This window comes from Bufo bufo, chromosome 2 (genome assembly GCF_905171765.1).
Source record: "Bufo bufo chromosome 2, aBufBuf1.1, whole genome shotgun sequence".
In the NCBI taxonomy this organism is placed as follows: domain Eukaryota; kingdom Metazoa; phylum Chordata; class Amphibia; order Anura; family Bufonidae; genus Bufo; species Bufo bufo.
This window is the reverse complement of record NC_053390.1, coordinates 473,589,961-473,612,674: the sequence shown is the minus strand read 5'-3', so window position 1 is coordinate 473,612,674 and position 22,714 is coordinate 473,589,961. Positions and strand designations below refer to the sequence as shown.

Sequence of the window (22,714 nt, the reverse complement as noted above, 5' to 3'; positions counted from 1 at the left end):
CACCCTCTGCGTCAGATTAGAGACATGGTCAGTCAGGGTCACCAGAGGATTCATAATACAGTGGTTATTGGGCCTGTTAATCTGTAACGGTCGCGTACACACACACACAGGGGGAAGGGAAGTGACCACTGCGCTCCACCCTTACCCCTGGCCCTGCCTACTTGCCTCGCAAGTCCTAATGACAGGGGACAACTGGACGGCAATCCCTAACTTGGAGTAAGTGCAGGGATGACAGACAGACAAACAGGATGTGAACGGACCGAGTCAATACCAGGAAAGCTGCAAAGTACAAATGGAGCAAGCAGAGAATTGTCAGGAGAAGCCGGGGTCATAAATACCAGGAAAGCAGAGAAGTACAAGAGGAGTCCTAAGAGAGTAGTCAGGTGGGAGCCGAGGTCACAATACCAGGACTGAAGCGCAGTACAAGAGGAGCAGGCAAAAGGATGGTCAGGAACAGGATCAGGTAAGTATTCAGCAGTCCAACAAATAGCCAGGAACCTAGAAATTAACAGGCAACCTGTAGCCAGCAGGCTGCCTGTATTTATAGTGGTGAGTGAGGGTCATTTGACGTGGCCAGCGTCACATGACCGACAGACCAACCAGTCGAGCACCGAGTGATCAGCTCGGCGCTCAAGGCAGACTAGGAACAGGGAGCCACCGAGCTAGTAAAGCCGCCCTGGGAATGAGGTCAAACACAGAACCTCATTCCAAAAGCTAAGCAACAGTTCTGCGGGCAATGGGGGACCGAGTGCACCTTCGGAACCCCGTGACATTATGCTGTAGCGCAGACAGGCGAGCAGCGGCAGGGTGTGAACGCCGGAAGCGCGAACAGATGGCCCGCACTTTATGCAGCAGCTCTGACATGTCGGGGTAGTTGCAAATGAACTTCTGCACCACCAAATTCAGCACATGCGCCAGGCAAGGGATGTGCGTCAAACCGGCTGGGCTCAGAGCTGCAACGAGATTTCGCCCATTATCGCACACCACCAGGCCGGGCTTGAGGCTCACAGGCAGCAACCACTCGTCGGTTTGTTGTTCTATACCCCGCCACAACTCCTGTGCGGTGTGGGGCCTGTCCCCCAAACATATGAGTTTCAGAATGGCCTGCTGACGTTTACCCCGTGCTGTGCTGAAGTTGGTGGTGAAGGTGTGTGGCTGACTGGATGAGCAGGTGGAAGAAGAGGAGGAGGAAGCTGAGTAGGAGGAGGAGGAGACAGGTGGCAAAGAATGTTGCCCTGCGATCCTTGGCGGCGGAAGGACGTGCGCCAAACAGCTCTCCGCCTGGGGCCCAGCCGCCACTACATTTACCCAGTGTGCAGTTAGGGAGATATAGCGTCCCTGGCCATGCTTACTGGTCCATGTATCTGTGGTTAGGTGGACCTTGCCACAGATGGCGTTGCGCAGTGCACACTTGATTTTATCGGACACTTGTTTGTGCAGGGAAGGCACGGCTCTCTTGGAGAAGTAGTGGCGGCTGGGAACAACATACTGTGGGACAGCAAGTGACATGAGCTGTTTGAAGCTGTGTGTGTCCACCAGCCTAAATGACAGCATTTCATAGGCCAGTAGTTTAGAAATGCTGGCATTGAGGGCCAGGGATCGAGGGTGGCTAGGTGGGAATTTACGCTTTCTCTCAAATGTTTGTGAGATGGAGAGCTGAACGCTGCCGTGTGACATGGTTGAGATGCTTGGTGACGCAGGTGGTGGTGTTAGTGGTACATCCCATGTTTGCTGGGCGGCAGGTGCCAACGTTCCTCCAGAGGCAGAGGAAGAGGCCGAGGCGGCGGCAGCAGCAGCAGAAGAGGCCGAGGCGGCGGCAGCAGCAGAAGAGGCCGAGGCGGCAGCAGCAGAAGAGGCAGCAGGGGGAGCCTGAGTGACTTCCTTGTTTTTAAGGTGTTTACTCCACTGCAGTTCATGCTTTGCATGCAGGTGCCTGGTCATGCAGGTTGTGCGAAGGTTCAGAACGTTAATGCCTCGCTTCAGGCTCTGATGGCACAGCGTGCAAACCACTCGGGTCTTGTCGTCAGCACATTGTTTGAAGAAGTGCCATGCCAGGGAACTCCTTGAAGCTGCCTTTGGGGTGCTCGGTCCCAGATGGCGGCGGTCAGTAGCAGGCGGAGTCTCTTGGCGGCGGGTGTTCTGATTTTGCCCACTGCTCCCTCTTTTGCTACGCTGTTGGCTCGGTCTCACCACTGCCTCTTCCTCCGAACTCTGAAAGTCAGTGGCACGACCTTCATTCCATGTGGGGTCTAGGACCTCATCGTCCCCTGCATCGTCTTCCACCCAGTCTTGACCCCTGACCTCCTGTTCAGTCTGCACACTGCAGAAAGACGCAGCAGTTGGCACCTGTGTTTCGTCATCATCAGAGACGTGCTGAGGTGGTATTCCCATGTCCTCATCATCAGGAAACATAAGTGGTTGTGCGTTAGTGCATTCTATCTCTTCCACCCCTGGTGAAGAGCTAGGTGGATGCCCTTGGGAAACCCTGGCAGCAGAGTCTTCAAACAGCATAAGAGACTGCTGCATAACTTGAGGCTCAGACAGTTTCCCTGATATGCATGGGGGTGATGTGACAGACTGATGGGCTTTGTTTTCATGCGCCATCTGTGTGCTTTCTGCAGAAGACTGGGTGGGAGATAATGTGAACGTGCTGGATGCACTGTCGGCCACCCAATTGACTAATGCCTGTACCTGCTCAGGCCTTACCATCCTTAGAACGGCATTGGGCCCCACCAAATATCCCTGTAAATTCTGGCGGCTACTGGGACCTGAGGTAGTTGGTACACTAGGACGTGTGGCTGTGGCAGAACGGCCACGTCCTCTCCCAGCACCAGAGGGTCCACTAACACCACCACGACCATGTCCACGTCCGCGTCCGCGTCCCTTATTAGATGTTTTCCTCATTGTTCCCGTTCACCACAATTTTGAGAATGGCAAATTTGGGAATAGTTTTTCAACCCAGAAAAAAAAGTGTGCTTTTACGGTCACTACAAATAACTTGACCAGCTAAAACAGTACAGATTTGCTTGAATAGAAATGTGAGACCTGTTTTTTTTTGCACTGTGTGACAGGTTAAGGTTTAATCTCAGAATCAGACTTCTATCTGCATGGTAGCGTGTGTCTTAGGTTTTTCTGAATGACACTATCAGTACCTTCAATGTAAGATATCCTTTTTGGGATAGATTTCAAGTAGGCCTCAAATACCAGAAACTAGTTATTTTGAGAATGGCAAATTTGGGAATAGTTTTTCAACCCAGAAAAAAAAGTGTGCTTTTACGGTCGCTACAAATAACTTGACCAGCTAAAACAGTACAGATTTGCTTGAATAGAAATGTGAGACCTGTTTTTTTTTGCACTGTGTGACAGGTTAAGGTTTAATCTCAGAATCAGACTTCTATCTGTACGGTAGCGTGTGTCTTAGGTTTTTCTGAATGACACTATCAGTACCTTCAATGTAAGATATCCTTTTTGGGATAGATTTCAAGTAGGCCTCAAATACCAGAAACTAGTTATTTTGAGAATGGCAAATTTGGGAATAGTTTTTCAAACCAGAAAAAAAAAAGTGCTTTTACGGTCACTACAAATAACTTGACCAGCTAAAACAGTACAGATTTGCTTGAATAGAAATGTGAGACCTGTTTTTTTTTGCACTGTGTGACAGGTTAAGGTTTAATCTCAGAATCAGACTTCTATCTGCACGGTAGCGTGTGTCTTAGGTTTTTCTGAATGACACTATCAGTACCTTCAATGTAAGATATCCTTTTTGGGATAGATTTCAAGTAGGCCTCATATACCAGAAACTAGTTATTTTGAGAATGGCAAATTTGGGAATAGTTTTTCAACCCAGAACAAAAAGTGTGCTTTTACGGTCACTACAAATAACTTGACCAGCTAAAACAGTACAGATTTGGTTGAATAGAAATGTCAGGTCTATTTTTTAGGCGCTGGGTGACAGGCTCAACTTGCCCCTGATGTAGTATATGGCCAAAAAATAACCACACTGTTGATGGTTAAATGCACTTGGGTGACACAGGCTCAGCCTGCACCAGATGTAGTATATGGCCAAAAAATAATCAGACTGTTGATGGTTAAATGCACTTCGGTGACACAGGCTCAGCCTGCAGCTGATGTAGTATATGGCCAAAAAATAACCAGACTGTTGATGGTTAAATGCACTTCGGTGACACAGGCTCAGCCTGCAGCTGATGTAGGATATAGCACAAAATAACCACACTATTGATGGTTAAATACACTTGGTGATAGCTTGTGCTGGCGCACCACAAGTCACAAAATGGCCGCCGATCACCCCAGAAAAAAAGTGATCTAAAAACGCTCTGGGCAGCCTCAAAAAAGTGAGCAAGTCAATACTAGCACTTCAATGATCCACAGCTGCAGATCGATCGCAGAATGAAGTCTTTTGGAGGAGTTAATCACTGCCTAATCTCGCCCTAACGTCGCAGCTGCAACCTCTCCCTATGCTTGAATCAGCAGAGTGACGTGCAGCGCAACGTGACCCAAGCTTATATAGAGGCTGGGTCACATGCTGCACTGGCCAATCACAGCCATGCCAATAGTAGGCAAGGCTGTGATGGCCTCTTGGGGCAAGTAGTATGACGCTTGTTGATTGGCTGCTTTGCAGCCTTTCAAAAAGCGCCAAGAAAGCGCCGAACACCGAACCCGAACACGGACTTTTACGAAAATGTTCGGGTTCGGGTCCGTGTCACGGACACCCCAAAATTCGGTACGAACCCGAACTATACAGTTCGGGTTCGCTCATCCCTAGTCAGGAGGTGACCTTGATCCCCAGCTTCTCGCCTAGACACTTGTTTGTTTATTTTCTGTGTATCTGGTATCCTGTCTGCCGTGACATTATAACCTGCCCATACTTTGACTGCCATTGCTCAGCTGTTTTGAGATGGAGTCAATTGATGCGCTAGTTGATCGCATGCAGGGATTATCCCTAGAGGTTGTTCGGGGTTCCTTTCAGTACCTGGTACACTGGAGGGGATACAGCCCTGAGGAGAGGATGTGGTTTCCGGCTGTGGATGTTAGTGCCAGACGACTGGTGAGGGCTTTTCACAGATCCCACCCGGATAAGGTTGGGCCGGGGTGTCCGGCGGTCACCCGTAGAAGGGGGGGGGGGGTACTGTCATGCCCAGCTCAGGCTATGTTTTTGTTTTGGAGTTGAGCTATATCCGCCTCCCTTCAGGTGCACTGGGTGGGGTCGTTGGTTTGAGTTTAAATTACACCCACTCCCAGTGTCCTGTGCGGGTTATAGCTTCTGTCTGGCTCTGTGAAAGGAAGGAAGGATTTGCTGTTCCTGCTCAGAAAAGATAAGTTGGTTTTTGTTTTCTTGTGGTTAACTGTTTAGGCTGTTAGAGAGACACCTGCCCCCTCCAGGTCCTGAGGGAGCAGGCTGCCTCTATCCCCCTTTCACCATCTTAGGGATTTTAGGGAATCTTCAGCCTAGGCACAAGGACACGTTATTCCCACCTTCGGGGTCTGAACGTGGGCATAGAAGTCTAGGCAGAGCTGGTAGGGATTTGTCAGGAGGTGACCTTGATCCCCAGCTTCTCGCCTAGACACTTGTTTGATTATTTTCTGTGTATCTGGTATCCTGTCCGCCGTGACACTACCATACTGAATACCCTCTCTGCTATTACACTGGAGGCTGGACAAGACACTACAAAGATTGCAAACTGGGCAGGTTACAGCTACGGTTCCAGTCTGTTGACTCATGGGATCAGGGAGAAGGGTACAGTCTAGATATTAGGGATCAAGTGGTTCATATCCATTTGCTGTTGGGCATAAAGTTGGTGTGGCACTTGAAAAAACTGTTACATCATGTTCAGCAAACTATATTGGCTGCTGGTGATGCTGTGGCTTCTGCTACTTGTAGCAGTAGTGCTGGCAGAGATGGCAGGAGGGCAGTGACGCAGTGGCAAGCAGAGAGGAAACTCCTGGTCCTATACATAGATGGCGCGCACAGAGCATATCTTGGTAATTCAGCAATTTTTCTTTCCTTTTGGCATCAGGAAAACATTTCCCTATTTTGCTTTTATGGTGAGTGTCTAAATGCATGACTATCCAGTAGTCATCATTTTGCTAGATGCTAACGATAGACTTGTCAGCATGTAAGCAAGCATGCAGCTTGCCATGCTTGCCAGAATGCCCAAGGACCCAGTTGTTTCAGGGTCTGTTGCTTGATTCACATTCGGAACTGATGTGGCTTCTCTTGCCCAGGTTTATCAGTTGTAAGACAGCATTACAACTAGAGATGAGCGAATCAAAGTTGACAAAAATTTGATTCGTCCCGAAGGCAAATTTCCTCACGCTTCGTAGTAACGAATCACATTTTTTCGAAAATGGCTACTGCACATGTTAGAACGAGGAAGTAACAAGCCTGGGAACGAGAGATCACCCACAATTACATGCATGCAGTCAGCCAGCCAGCTAATCAGCAGCTAGGCAGCTAATGTGATGTCACAGCCCTATAAAAAGTCTCAGCCTGCTTGGTCTCCCCATTTTACAGTGAACTTAGTGCTGGGAGAGACATTAAAGGCACTAGTGACAGTGTTCAGGAAAGACTATTCATAAAAAAAAACCTATTGAGCAGTTCATGGAAAGATTATTCATAGTGTAGGGAAAGGATAGGGAGGCATTATTCACACTGTAGGGAGGGCAGGGACCAATAGGAAAGTGTAATGCCTGGGTAATAGGAACTATGCTATTACACCTTGCTGCACTAATTGCGGTTACGAAAAGTGATATATTACTACAGATATTTTAGGTTGTTTGTTTAATCAAGAAGCAGGGTCCAGTACACAGTAAAGCAGAAACTTCCAAACACCTTAACACAAGGAACTAGACTGGCTAGTGACCAAGACTGCTCAGGTGCCTTCCTGAGGCAGGAAGCGCCTTTAAATGCATTCTGCAACCCAGCCAGAGCTGGGCTCGGGCAGAAAGTGGAGTGGGGAGGGTTGCTTTAGATGCTGCTATCTCCTGAATGGTAGCAGCTAGAAACATGCAAGCTGACATTCCAGGCTTTCACTTCAAGACCACAATGACAGCTAAAGTCCAATCAACAGAAGAGATATCAGTGTTAGAAATCACGGGTAAAATCTGCTTTTACTTTCACTTTCAGCAGTATTGTTGCATCCCGATTTTTATCAGTGATATCTTACCCTGTACTGAACAGATTGCTGTCATTCTGGTGTTGTCTGAAAGCTTGGAATGTCAGATTTTAAACCATACAAAGCCCATATCTAGCTGATACCAAACCAGAGATATGAGCAGTCAAAGCAGCCCCCTCATCCCTGTCAATCTACAGGAGAATGAGGGAGCAACTGCAGAGCTGACAGACTGCAGAAGGAGAGAAAAAATAGTAAAAATATATAGAAATCTGCCATTATCATTATTGTACGGACCCACATAATAAAATTATGTTATTTTTACCACACGGTGAAATAAATTCCATAAAATGTAATAATTGCTGTTTTTTCTCGTTCCCACTAAAAATAGAATAATAATAATAGTTATTTAATACGCAATATATACCCCAAAATGGTTCCTAAAAAACCTACAACTAATCCTGCAAAATAAAAAATTAAATTTGGAAGAAAAAGTTAAAGTTATAACTGAACACAAAAATATTATTTGTCCTTAAGGCTAAAATTAATAATGTCACTAAGGGGTTAAAAATGCAATAGTGTCCCCTGAGTTGTGCGCCAACAAGATTTACTACAGACACACATTAAAAATCTACAATAAAAAAGTGAAATTTTTGGGAGGGTTTTTCCAATTTTAACGTGACTGTTAGGAGGTTAAGCTACCTGCTGCCCACGCTTGTCAGCACGGCGCATGGCAGCAGGGGGGAGTGAGGGAGCCCGGACCTGTGCCTGTGTGTAGGGGCAGCAGCGAAGGCACGGAGCAGGACCCACAGCACCCACCTTATACCCCCGCTCCTCAGGCCTGGCTGTAGACAAAAGAAAAAATTCTGAAGAAGAGGGGTTCCAAAAAGGTTTAGTCAGGGAGACGTGGAAGGAATTCGGTACCCAGAGAGAGGCCGGCAGCTTCAGCTTGTAGAAAATATTTGCTTGATTATCTCAAATGGACTGAGGAGGCATGGACCCAATTTGTAAGAGGGTATTTTGAGTCTAATGTATTTGGAGGCAAACCACACTTTATTACCAGAATGGAACTTAAGAGAATCTCTACGTCTTTTATCAGAAGCCTCCTTCATGCGCACAGAAGACTCTTTTAGAGCTGCCCCATTCTCCTCCCAGATCTTGAAGTTGCATCTGCTGCAGGGATACCAGAAGTAGAAGACACCAGGAATGGAATGTTAGGTTGTTGACCGTAAACAACTAAAATTGGTGACTTCTTGGAAGACTCAATGACATGGTTATTGTACGAAGTCTCAGCACAAGGTAATAGCTCGACCCAGTTGTAATGGTGGAGGTTGGTGATGTGTTCCAAAAAATTGGTCAGGATTTCATTGGCAAGTTCCACTTGACCATTAGACTACCGATCATAAGCCGAAGAAAAGTTGGGGGACGCATTCAATAGCTGGGAGAGAGCACTTCAGAACTTAGACATGAACTGCACACCTCTATCTGACACAATACGGTAGGGAAAGCCATGGAGGTGAAAATGTGTTCAATAAAGTTTTTTTTTTCCCAAATGATGGAACAACCAGAGGACAAGGGTAGATCAGTAATAAAATCCATGGCTATCTTTTGCCAAGGAGCCTCAGGAACAGGAAGAAGTAAGAGTCCCGCTGGACGTTACTTGGAGGTTTTATTCTTTGCACATGACGGACAGGCAGTGACAAATTATGTCTTGCTGCATGGATGCCCACCAGTACCATTAAGCAATGAACTTGAAAGTCTTTCGTTGTCCAGTGTGACCTGCAATTTTTGAGCAATGACCCCAGAGTATAACTTGCTTCCTGCACAGCAAAAGTCTTTCCATTCGGAACCTCAGACAACTTGACAGGACAAACAGCGATTTTTGCAGGATAAATAATGTGTTAAGGCTCCTGCTCCCAATCGGTAGCATCAAAGGACTTCAACAGAACATCTTCTTTGATATTCTTCTCTGCAGCACAGAAATGAAGAACGAAATCAAAACAGGCAAAGAATAAGGAGCACCTGGCTTCACAAGGATTCAGTCTTTGTGCAGACTGCAGATAAGTCAGATTCTTGTGGTCGATGTAGATCACCACAGGATGAGATGCTCCCTCCAGAAGGTAATGCCATTCCTACAGTTCCCTGTCCCCAATTGAGTAGTTGTACTCAGTAGCAGAGAAGACCCTGGAGAAGAAACCACAAGTTACCATCTTACCAGAGGAAACTTTTTGTCAAAGCACGCCCCAGCTCCAAGAGACAATGCATCCACTGCAGAGAAGGCCTGCTTTGAGGCTTGGAAAGCCAATTCAGCCTCAGCTGTCCAATTCTTGGGATTTGCTCCTTTGCTGGTCAAGGCAGAAATGGGAGCTGTCAAGGATGAAATGGGAGCTGTCAAGCACAAACTGGCGATTAGAGATGAGCGAATCGAATCCCACAAATTGGAATTCGATTCAAATTTCAGGATAAATTAGATTCGCCTAGAAGCCGAATTTTCTTGGGCTTTGTGTCAGTGAATCGATTTAACCTGAAATAGTATAAAAAAACGTAAAAATTCAAACTTACCTCCTCCATTTGTACGCGAAAGGGCGCCAGCCTCCATCTTGCTTGAAGATCTCGGCCGAAATCCCATGCAGCGCGAGATTACATCATCACGCCGGCCGGCGTGATGACGTAATATCGCGCCACACAGGATTTCGACCGAGACATTCAAGCAAGATGGTGGCGGCCGGCCCGTCGTGAGCAAATAGAGGTGGTAAGTTTTTTTTTAATTGTCAATTTTACACTCAGATGCTGCGATCATGTATGAATGCAGCATCTGAGGGGTACAGTAATGGGGGCGGCGCTATTGCAGCTCCCTGTCATTGCTCCCGCTACTTACAAAAAAATGCACTTCGTGACAAAGTAAATCGTCACAAAGAGAATTTTTGGGTTAAATTCGGCAAATCAGCCGAATCGAACTTTTAAGAAATTCACTCATCTCTACTGGCGATAGTAGTTGGCGAATGCCAGGAACCACAGAATAAGGGGAAGAGGATACAAAGCACCTCTCTAGACCTCCACTCAAGAGCTAGTTCATGAACACAAAGCCACGGAAGTCCCAGGAGGAGAGGGTGAGACAGACTTCAGAGGATCAGGAACTAAATCTCTTCAGTATAAAGCGCTCCTACCTGTAATTTTACAGGTTCACTGATGAACTGTATGGACTCAGAAAGAACCCTTCCATAGTCGGACGAGTAAGAGGACTCTGCAGGCATTGAACAGGAATCTGATGATGATCTACTAGGCCTTGTTGCAGGAAGTTTCCTACTGATCTGGAATCCAGAAGTGCCGTCTCCATGAATTGAACATCTCACAATGACAGGGTTACTGTCAGAATCAGAGGGGGAGAGGAATTGTGTTCACCTAGGGTCACCTCTCCAACAGATCCTAAGCTTGAGAGTTTCCCGGCTTCAGAGGGTAAGAATTGAAAAGATGTCAAGCACTGCCACAGTAGAAGTTAATGTCACGGATCAGAGTGGGGGGTAACTCTAATCCATGGGATGTCAATATGAAAGATAGCTGGTAGGCCAGGACAGGAATCAGGGAGCAGGACACCTCCTATCACATCCCTAGATCTGACCCTGTTTCCTAGCCGTATGAGCCGACCCTGATGGTAGGAGGACTCATACTCAGGAACCTAAGATCCCTACTAGCCCTCAGGGTGGCCCTGGACTAGGAGCAGAGTAAGACGACCTGTTCCTACTAGATATGGATGAACAGGAGTCTCACAAGCTAAGCTGCAAGGAATGGGGAACATGTACAGCATATGGCAATGGCAGGGAAGTAAACAAGTATTACACATACTTGCCACAGACACACAGCCTGGAACGCATGCACGAGTGCTGCTGTCCACAAGAACACAAACGGACACAGCCCACACCACACATCACACAGGAACCCAGGACCATAAGCTGCAATAAAGATACAGACACCACTAGACATATAACAATACAAGAACAATAATGTCTAACATAACTTATGACCACAAGGGTGGCCCTCACTGGCAGATGGTAAATAACCAGGAGGATGACTCCAGCTAACCATGGCTGAAGTACCCCTCAGATACAGGCATACAGCAGGTAAATAACCCCAAGTAGCCACACCCACACACAGACACACCCAGTGTTGACACACAAAGAAGGGAGTTAACCCTTCCTACACCAGGCAAGGGAAGAAAGCCACTTAAAGGGGAAGTGTACCAACAACTAACAAACTGCAGCTGTTACCACCGGCAACGACATGCGTGGCAACCATGTCCTGGGAAACAGCCAGAAGGCCGAGACAGTGCCACGACATGTACACAACAACACACGTTGCCACGGACAACCACAAGTGACGAAAAGTGTCACAATGCACACATACACAACCTCGTGCACAACAAACTGGGAAAGTGCACACAAACAAAGAGAGGTTGCCAGGTGTAACCGCATGCACTTGACAGCAAGCTGCCTAGCAACAGCTCAGACTGCTATACTGCCAAATACAGTCATGTTGCCAGCGGCAACCACACATGAGGCAACCACAAGCAGCCCTCACCATGTGGTTGACAATAAAACCAAACCGCAGGCAACTGCATGCGGATCCAGGAGTCACGACCATAAACATGGGCGTGACAGTTAAGTCCCCTTGTACAACGGTAATCACGTTCTTGTTCAGTCAGCCCGACTTGGTCAACCTGCATGGGTTCTGGCGCAGCAGCAGCCGTGGAAGGCTGTGTGACTGAAGACCGCTGGAAAGAGGACACTGGATGATACGGTCTTCTCTCACTTACTACCTCCTTAGCACATTCCTGGAAGCGCAGATTAATCCGGGTGGCCAGGGAAATAAGATCATCCAGGGTAGAGGGGACATCCTGACCAGCCAGTTCATCCTTAATTTTCCCAGAGAGACCCTCCCAGAAGGTGGCCACTAAAGCCTCATTATTTCAGCCCAATTTAGAGGCAAGGGTCCAGAACTGGACTGTGTACTGGCCCACCGACTGACTTCCGTGTCGTAGCGGCAGTATAGAAGAAGTGGTGCATCCTGGCTTGTCAGACACTCTATGGAAAGCCTCTAGGAAGACCTGTAGATCCATAATGACTCCTCTCCCAGAGTGGGTTAATCCTGTAAGCTGTGACATTAAAAAAGCCACCTTGGCTCTGAGATGAACTGATGCGGCAACAGTTCAAAGTGCAGAGTGCACTGATTAATGGACCCCCTGCACTGTTTAGGATCTTCCTCCAAACATGGTGGAGCTGACAGATGGGGGCTTGATCCTGGAACATATGGAGTCAGCAGAGCAGGTGCCAGGTTAGCAGCTGCAGCAGGAGCTGGAGGTGCAGGGTTGGTGTACATCAGGCTATTAAGGCACACATTCACATTGCGTACTTAGGACAGAATCTGATCCTGATGTTCTCTCTGCTGAGCCATCTCTCAATACAGTTTGGTGAGGCTTGACGGGTTCTGATCAGCAGGGTCCATGGCCTGAGCAAACTGTTATGCAAGCGGATAGGGTAGTCACCAGGCACCAAACCAGAGCAGTCCTAGGGCCAGTGGCAGCTGACCAAGGGGTCATAGATACCGGTGCAAAGCATCGAAGGGAAAGACACGGTCAGGAAGTCTGGAGTCAGGCCAGACAGCAATCAAGCATAATCCAGGGTCGAATTCCAGGGTCAGGAGAAGGCGCTAATCAAGCAAAGTCGAGAAGCAGGGTCCGGTACATAGTAAAGTAGAAACTTCCAAACACCTTCACACAAGGAACTAGACTGGCTAGTGACCAAGATTGCTCAGACGCCTTCCTGAGGCAGGAAGTGCCTTTAAATACCTCCTGCAACCCAGTCATAGGCTGAAGAGATAGAGAGCATGCCCATGCTGCCTCACAAAAGGAGGAAAGACACGCCCACGCATGCCCTAACAAACAATACAGTACTCTAAGCGGGAAGGAAGCTCCGGCACGGGGCGCAGATAAAACAGTTTAAGCTACCTGCTGCCCACGCTTGTCATCAGGACTAGAGTTGAGCGGACACCTGGATATTCGGGTTCGGCAGGTTCGGCCGAACTAAAATGGCTCTAAAATATTCCTGGAAAGAGCTAGAGGGCTGCAAAAGGCAGCAAAATGTGCTGAAGAGCATGGTAAATGCTCTGCAAACAAATGTGGATAGGGAAATGAATATAAAAACATAAAAAGACCTTAAAAAAATAAAAATTAGGAATGATGTAGGAGGAAGAGGTTGAGGAGGCGGTGAATGGGTGGATGTGGCGGTGTAGGCTCACGTGGCTGTCTAGGTGTAAGCGGTGGCGAAGGAGGAATAGGTAGGCAGCACAGATGTGTGTTATTTAGCATTTTTACATAGGGGTATCCCCCAAAATATTGGGACATATAAAAAAAATAAAGGAATAAGTGCACTTGAGTAAAAGGAAGGATGGTTGAGGCTGTTAGAACTGTCTATTCTGCACAAGCTACAAACAAATCTTGTGGGATCCAGGCCTGGTTCATTTTAATTAATGTGAGCTTGTCCACGGTGGCTGTGGGCAGGCGGCTGCGTCGGTCTGTAATGACGCCTCCTACTGTGCTAAATACACGTTCAGAACATGTGAACATGCTTCATCTGCTGTGAACATGCTTCATCCTCATCCTCCTGCTCATCCTCCTCCTCCTCCAGTAGTGGGCACTGGCTGGCCAAATTTGTACCTGGCCTCTGCTGTTGCAAAAAAACTCCCTCTGAGCCACTTCTAAAAGACTGGCCTGAAAGTGTTAGAAATGACCCCTCTTCCTCCTCCTCGTCCTGGGCCACATCCTCTTCCATCATCGCCCTAAGTGTTTTCTCAAGGAGACATAGAAGTGGTATTTTGAACGCTGATAACGGCGTCATCGTCACTGGCCATGTTGGTGGTGTACTCAAAACAGCACAACAGGGCACACAGGTCTCGCATGGAGGCCCAGTCATTGGTGGTGAAGTGGTGCTGTTCCACAGTGCGACTCACCCGTGCGTGCTGCAGCTGAAACTCCACTATGGCCTGCTGCTCGCACAGTCTCTCCAGCATGTGCAAGGTGGAGTTCCACCTGGTGGGCACGTCACATATGAGGTGGTGAGCGGGAAGGCCGAAGTTACGCTGTAGAGCAGACAGCCGAGCGGTGGCAGGATGAGAACGCCGGAAGCACGCACAGACGGCCCGCACTTTATGCAGCAGCTCTGACATGTGGGGGTAGTTGTGAATGGATTTCTGCACCACCTAATTTAGCACATGCGCCAGGCAAGGGATGTGCGTCAAACCGGCTAGTCCCAGAGCTGCAACGAGATTTCGCCCATTATCGCACACCACCAGGCCGGTCTTGAGGCTCACTTGCAGCAACCACTCGTCGGTCTATTGTTCTATACCCCGCCACAACTCCTGCGCGGTGTGGGGCCTGTCCCCCAAACACACGTTTACCCCTGGCTGTGCTGAAGTTGGTGGTGAAGGTCTGTCGCTGACCGGATGAGGAGGTGGTAGAAGAGGAGGAGGAAGCTGGGTAGGAAGGCAACAGAAGGCAACAGAAGGCAACAGGAGGCAAAGAATGATGCCCTGCGATCCTTGGCGGCGGAAGGACGTGCGCCAAACGGCTCTCCGCCTGGGGCCCAGCCGCCACTACATTTACCCAGTGTGCAGTTAGGGAGATATAGCGTCCCTGGCCGTGCTTACTGGTCCATGTATCTGTGGTTAGGTGGACCTTGCCACAGATGGCGTTGTGCAGTGCACACTTGATTTTATCCGATACTTGGTTGTGCAGGGAGGACACGGCTCTCCTGGAGAAGCAGTGGCGGCTGGGAACGACGTACTGTGGGACAGCAAGCGAAGCTGTCCATCTCCACCAGCCTGAATGACAGCATTTCAGAGGCCAGTAGTTTAGAAATGCTGGCATTCAGGGCCAGGGATTAAGGGTGGCTAGGTGGGAATTTACGTTTTCTCTCCAAGGTTTGTGAGATGGAGAGCTGAATGCTTCCGTGTGACATGGTGGAGATGCTTGGTGACGGAGGTGGTGGTGTTGGTGGCACATCCTCTGTTTTCGGGGTGGCAGGTGCCAACGTTCCTCCAGAGGCAGAGGAAGAGGCCGAGGCAGCAGAAGAAGAGCTAGCAGAAGGGGCCTTAGCCCTTTCTTGGTTTTGAAGGTGCTTACTCCACTGCAGCCTGTGTCTCTCATGTAGATGCCTGGTCATGCAGGTTGTGCTAAGGTTCAGAACGTTAATGCCTCGCTTCAGGCTCTGATGGCACAGCGTGCAAACCACTCGGGTCTTGTCGTCCGCGCATTGTGTGAAGAAGTGCCATGCCAGGGAACTCCTTGAAGTTGCCTTTGGTGTGCTCGGTCCCTGGTGGCGGTGGCCAGTAGCAGGCGAACTGTTTTGGCGACGGCTGCTCTGCTTTTGCACTCTCCTCCCTCTTTTTCTACACTGTTGGCTCGGTCTCACCACTGCCTCTTCCTCCGAACTCTGAAAGTCAGTGGCACGACCTTCATTCCATGTGGGGTCTAGGACCTCATTGTCCCCTGCATCGTCTTCCAGCCAGTCTTCCTTCCTGACCTCCTTTTCGGTCTGCACACTGCAGAAAGACGCAGCAGTTGGCACCTGTGTTTCGTCATCATCAGAGACGTGCTGAGGTGGTCATGTCCTCATCAGGAAACATAAGTGGTTGTGCGTCAGTGCATTCTATGTCTTCCGCCCCTGGGGAAGGGCTAGGTGGATGCCCTTGGGAAACCCTGCCAGCAGAGTCTTCAAACAGCATAAGAGACTGCTGCATGACTTGAGGCTCAGACATGATCCCCGATATGCACGGGGGTGATGTGACAGACTGATGGGCATGGATTTCAGGCGCCACCTGTGCGCTTTCTGCAGAAGACTGGGTGGGAGATAATGTGAACGTGCTGGATCCACTCTCGGCCACCCAATCGACTAGCGCCTGTACTTGCTCAGACCTTACCATCCTTAGAACGGCATTAGGCCCAACCAAATATCGATGTAGATTCTGGCGGCTACTGGGACCTGAGGTAGTAGGTTCAGTAGGACGTGTAGCTGTGGCAGAACGGCCACATCCTCTCCCTGCACCAGAGGCTCCACCAACACCACCACCACGACCATGACCGCGTCCCTTATTAGATGTTTCCCTCATAGTTAGCGTTCACAAAGCAAAGTAAAAAGTGTCTGAGTCTGTTAAAAATAATTATCCGCCAATAAAAACCCTGATGTAGGGTATTGCACTCAATTTTTTTTTTAAACTCTATATGACAGCGGTATTTGTGGCCTAAATTTCACAGTAACTTATGCACCTATAATCACAGATGTGCAGTATATAAAACACAGTGTTTTTTCCACCCCGGTATGCGAAAGCCGTATTTTTGGCCTAAAATGTGACACTCACTTATGCACCTATAATCCTAGATGTGCACTATATGAAACAGTTTGTTTTCAGTAGTAGTTAGCTCAGGGCAGGCTTAAAACAATTGTACACTGCACCCACAAAACACATTTGCTGTAGATCGCTGAGTAAAGAAGCATTTCTTCATAAGATTCCTCCCTGATCTCTCCCTCACAGCTGCTGCAGCCTATCCCTACACTAATCCGAGCAGAGTGACGGGTGGCGCTAAGTGACTCAAGCTTAGGGTCCATTCACACGTCCGTTTTTTCTTTCCTGATCTGTTCCGTTTTTTCAGGAACAGATCTGGACCAGATCTGGACCCATTCATTTTCAATGGGTCCTGGAAAAAATCAGACATTGAGCTGTCCGTTTTTTTCCAGGACCCATTGAAAATGAATAGGTCCAGATCTGGTCCAGATCTGTTCCTGAAAAAACGGAACAGATCAGGAAAGAAAAAACGGACGTGTGAATAGACCCTTAATTAGAGGCTGGGTCACATGATGCAGTTGGCCAATCACAGCCATGCCAATAGTAGGCATGGCTGTGATGGCCTCTTGGGGCAAGTAGTATAATGCTTGTTGATTGGCTGCTTTGCAGCCTTTCAAAAAGCGCCATAGAAATCGCCGAACACCGAACCTAAACCTTTACGTAAATGTTCGGGTTCGGGTGCCGAAAAACCTAAAGTTCGGTACGAACCCAAACTTTACAGTTCGGGTTCGCTCAACTCTAATCACGACGCATGGCAGCAAGGGGGAGTGAGCGAGCATGACACCCGTGCCCACATGCAGGGGCAGCAGTGCAGGCACAGAGTCTTGGGAATAAATAGATCAAGGGAGAGATCTATGTATTTATCTATTTATACATAGTTATTACATTTCCTCTCAATTGTCTTTTTTCGAAGCTAAATAACCCTAAGTACTGTAGTCCACCTATTACAATTCATTAAATGCTGTAATATACATCTGATTAACTTATTAATTGAAGAAACTTTTAAACAGCTTTTTAAGCGCAACTGGATAGTGACTTCATCAAAAATATACACTGACCATTATGCTTCAAAATACATCCCAGTCAGATTTGGTAGACTTAATTAAAGAAACTTTATAGCAGCTTTTTTTTTTTTTTAAACATAAAAATGCACAGTTGGACAGTGTCCTGTGGAACTATGTATAAAAATCATCAGCCAGTACATATTTTTTAGATGATTGGGCTGCTAGCAGGCTCAGGCTGACATTAGAAAAAATGAGCACTGTAGCTTTAAACACTGATATGCAATGCAAGCAGGCAATCAATGTATGTAATTAGCTGGCTGCAGCGAACACACAGTACAACAACTAAATTGACCCTTGTCCTGTTCATAGCTAAACCTCTCTATCAATTAATGAAATCAATCTGTCAAACTAAATCCCCAAATATTTCCCTATAAGAACCTGAACTTGCTGTATTGTTTGTGCATCTAAATATAATAGACTGTATGTGCTTTGTCTGTGGCAGAGATATCCTGTACAAGCTCAGCATGCAAATTGCTTCGCTGCTTGGGATCAGCCTAAGACACACTAATCAAATCTCAAAAATGTTGGCTTCATTTGAAAGTTGACTTTTTGGGGAAATTATAAACAAATTGGATTAGTTTTGGGTCAATTCACTAATCTGTGTTCGTAAAGGTGGGTTCACATCAGAGTTATGTATTCCGTTATGGCTTTCCGTAATAACGGAATCCATAAGAGGGAAGTCAAAACGGAAGCTTTTAAGAGGCATTCCGTTTTGATCTGTCATAATAGAAGTCTATGGGAATATTAACGGATCTGTCTGGTTTCTGTTATACAAGACGGAAAACAAAGTCCTGTCGACAAGCCATAACGGAATACATAACGCTGATGTGAACCCACCCTAAGAGATTACCCGTGTTCAACTCTTTGGACTATGTATGCATTGTATAAGTAATGGGCAGGGGCTATGGGGCCCAGGGCAAGAGGGGGCCCAGTTGGGATCATCCCCTCTTCTACTGGGGTGAAAACTTGGTCAGGAATCTACCCTTCAGGGTACTTTCACACTAGCGTTTTTGTTTTCCGGTATTAAGTTCCGTCCTAGGGGCTCAATACCGGAAAAAAAACTGATTAGTTTTATCCTAATGCATTCTGAATGGAAATCATTCCAATCAGTATGCATCAGGATGCATCAGTTCAGTCCCTCTTATGTTTTTTGGCCGGAAAAAATACCTCAGCATGCTGCAGTTTTCTCTCCAGCCAAAAATCCTGAACACTTGCCGGAATGCTGGATCTGGCATTAATTTCCATTGAAATGAATTAATGCCAGATCCGGCCCCAAGTGTTTCGGCAAAACAGATCCGTTCTTTCCGTCTGCGCATTCGCAAAACATTAAATCTGTGAAAAAAATTAATACTGAATCCGTTTTTCGGAAAGATGAATCCGGTATTTCAATGCATTTGTGAGACAGATCCGCATCCGGATCCGTCTCACAAATGCATCCATTTGCGTCCAGATTGCGGCGACGGAACTGCCTGCTGGAATCATCTGCCGCAAGTGTGAAAGTACCCTCAAAGAAACAACTTTTAGCAAACAAAGCAGTGGAAAAAAATGGCCCAAGGGTCATTAAAAGGGGTTTAGGCAGAAACCCTTCTGTCCTGTGTGGGGGACCTGGTTTGATCCTTGCTATGGGGCACTTTCTTCTCTATGTACGCCACTGGTAATTGGAAATGGCAAGTTTCATTTATTCAGCTTAATAATGTTTGACAAAAAACAATCATATATTTTTCTTACCTTGACAGTGTACGTGTTATCCATGGAAAACCTCCAACAGAGAGAACAGACTCTTCCATCAAGGGATGCGACTTTACAAAATTTAGCACGTCATCAGGAAGACTTCGAGAAGAATTATAGGGCATGGAAGGGCCAATACAGCAACCTGGGCTGCAGAGCAATCCATGAAACAAATAAAACATTGTAGTGAAAATAAATTAGCTTTGTAATTAAATATATTCAAATCAAAACAAATGAATAACCTACATATGTAAAAAGTAATATTTGATATAGTACAGTATACTTTATAACCCAGAATAAGACTCAGTAAAGGGATTAAAAGTGTCATCTTGTTGCATCATCATTTTTTACTTTGCTGAAAAATAAGTAAATAAACTATAAAAAGATTATTTTGTTCATTAATTGGGGTGCTGTTTTAAAAAAAACAAACTACACAAACATTTTGAAAAAAACAAAACAAATATCCTCATAGACACTGATTATACGGGTAAAATTATTATTTTTATAACATTATAATTTAATCGAACACAAAGAATTTAATAGACTCGATGTAATACTGATCTATGTAAAATAAGCTGATGGTGTATTTAAATAGGTATAGTATCTTCAGGTCGGGATGAGTTCCAACTAAATCCACTATACAAATCCAATATGCAGGGAAGGTCCAAGAGTGGTGTTGGTGTTGTATATCATATACAGTTTAAGGAAGGTTGCATTCAAAATTCAGCAGAACAGTCAGTATATATCTTTATTAGCTTAGGTCCCTGTTGACAGACAATCCTACAGACTGGCTAATTCTGGCACAGAATTATGTACACTGTACATTGTATGTACAGTGTTCATTTTTATTTTACTGTTCCTTAACACCTTAGAAACTTTGCTCTAATGATCAGAAATTCCTCCAGAACGTAGGCTTGTATGGTATCTGAAACCAGTGGCTTGTTTATTCTACTGAACTTCATGAGCTAAGAGGTTGAAACTTGTACTTACAACTCCAGTACATGCCAATTGTTCCTCATATTCATGAGGTTTTGGCCCATCCCACATGCAGCAATGGCCGGACTGAAGGGGGGCAGAGCCCTTTGAGGGGAGGCCCACATGACGGGGGGTTTGGTTTAGGGAGCCCCGGAAGGTATAGGATTGGTGGGGAGGGGGAGAAGTGGGATGGTTAGGGGACCGTGGGGGAGTGGATTGGATAGTTTAAGCAAGGGGGAGGAGTGAAGGGGGTTAAATACAGGAGGGAGGGAGAAGGAGGTAGCCATTTTGGTAAAAGAGAGAAGCTGGCGGTACCTTGCGATGGAGCAGCTTGAAGCAGCGATCCAGGAGTTGCGGGCAGCGGCAGAGGTGCGGGGCTCAGATTGGGTCCAGGATCAAGTCCAGATGCTGCTGCGGGGGGCGGGTTGAGGCTCCTGTTCCTCCTCAGCCACCTGCTATTCGGCCGCGGCGGGGCTAGGCCGCCGGCGCGCTTAAGCCCTTCATCTTCACCCCCCCGGGCCAGCGCCGCATCCGGAGCCCTTCTCAGGACCCTTTATGTTGGGTGCCGACTGCGCCAGCTCCCTCCACCAGGCCCCGACGTGGAAGGAATCCAAATGGTAGGCGGAGCCCAAGGGGTGGCCGGGCCCGGCCATCTGCTTCCTTGAGCGGCAGCGGCGAGGGATCGGGACTAGGAGCGGCGAGCGCCTCCTTACCTCCAGGCAGGGAGGCGGCCCCCCGGCATGGGAGGAACACTATGAGGTACGGAGCTGCTGCAAGTCAGGAGGCCGCAGGCAGCAGGCTCCCGGCGCGAGGTGCGGGAAGAAGTTCCGCCTTCTGTGTAGCTCCAACCCCCGAGGCAGTTAACCCTAGCGTCCCTGGTCTGAGTGTGGCCAGGGGATTCTGTGAAGGGAGAAGTTTCAGCAGCCAGGATCCAGCCACTGAAGGGGTCTTCTTGGTGTCCAGTCCAGGCTCTGCCAGGGGGCAGAGTGAAGTTTTCAGCTGCGTTCCTCGGGATCCGGCCATGGAGGTGCTGGAGCATGGCATCCCTGGACCCGTCAATTCCAGGGGACAGTGCGAAAATCCCGCATCTACCCAGCGGTGCGTCCCAGAGGAGAAGTCATCTGGATTCAGGAGTCGTGGCTGGTGGGAACACAGCACCCAGGCAGCCAGGTGAGATTTCATGGGGACCATTAGCGCAATTGTTGCAGGGTGTTGGTAATGGGGGGGGGGGGGGGAGAAAGGTTGGCCCCAGATGGATTTAAGCAGGAGTTTGGCAGGTTTACTGGCAAACTGGGGAGTGGGAGGAGGGCCCCCATTTCAGGCTTGGGGGTTGGCGGGAGCATCGGGGTCAGGTGGGGAGCCCAGGCGGGGGTTAACGGCCCCGGGGGTGTCGGTGCAGACTCAGGCGGGGGGGGGAAGCGGGAGAGGACAGTACGCGTTTGGATGATAAGGCAAAAGGCGAGGTCTATGTTTGTTTTTAGGGGCCTTTGGGGGCTCATTTAAAGGCCGAAGTTAAGGAAAGGATATGGAGGGGGGATTACGTGGAAATTTTTTCTCTACTTCCCCTTGAAAGATTGGTTGCAGGCGTTTGCGATATTGGCGGGTGTGATTGGGGAAAAGGCGCCGGAAAATTGTTCGGCCCTGTTTTGTTATTTAGACGCGGTCGGTGAGGCCTATCGGACATATGGAGGAGTTGCTTGGCTGCGGTATGACAAGCAATTCCCGCAGAGGAAGGCGTTGTGCGTCCGGAAATACAATGGGACCACAAGGACATTGCCTTGTGGCTAAAAGTGACGGCACCTGTGCGGTTGGGGCAGCCCTTTCGGGGGGAGGCGGGCAGTGGGGGTGCACAAACCCTGGCGACTACATCCGCTAAGGGCTTGTTGTAACGGAGCTCCTAGCACCCCGACCGGGTACCTCCATCGATAGCTTGCTCCTAGTGCTTCCCGAGGTTTCCAAGCACTCCACTTGACACCGTAAGCACTGCAGACCCCACGAACCGCCGAAGCTTGTTTGAGGTCTCGCCGTCTCCTACCCACCCTGGACCTACGACAAGGCTCCAGGCTCCAGTGGGTCAACCTCTCCTAAGTCCAGAGAGCAGGAACAGCTCTTACAAGAGCTAGTAGTTATGGCCAGGGGAGTATAGCAAATCTTCAGCGTATAGCAATCCCCCAGTGTCGATCAGTTACCCAAACACCAGCCTCAACATGATGAAGGATAAAACAGGAACTCTTTATTGAGGGCTACCCGCCCGTATTTATGCAGGTCCCCATCTGGTGGACACTCCCCTAGGGGACCAGATGGAAGACTGTGACACAGGACAGATATGCAGCAATTCAGGATACACAGACACAATACCTCCCCACAATGCATCATGGTTTCCTCCTCTCTGCCCTGGAGAGAACCGAGGAGTAATTCAATTAT

At 48.0% G+C, this 22,714-nt stretch overlaps 1 protein-coding gene across 1 annotated transcript in view; it reads right to left on the bottom strand.

The window, feature by feature from the left end:
* Positions 1–22,714, bottom strand: part of SEMA6B (semaphorin 6B) — an 808,975-nt gene that overhangs the window by 148,870 nt on the left and 637,391 nt on the right. The window contains exon 11 of the mRNA XM_040419828.1: positions 19,316–19,465. Coding sequence (XP_040275762.1) covers positions 19,316–19,465 — 150 coding nt within the window. The remainder of the gene's footprint in view (positions 1–19,315; positions 19,466–22,714) is intronic.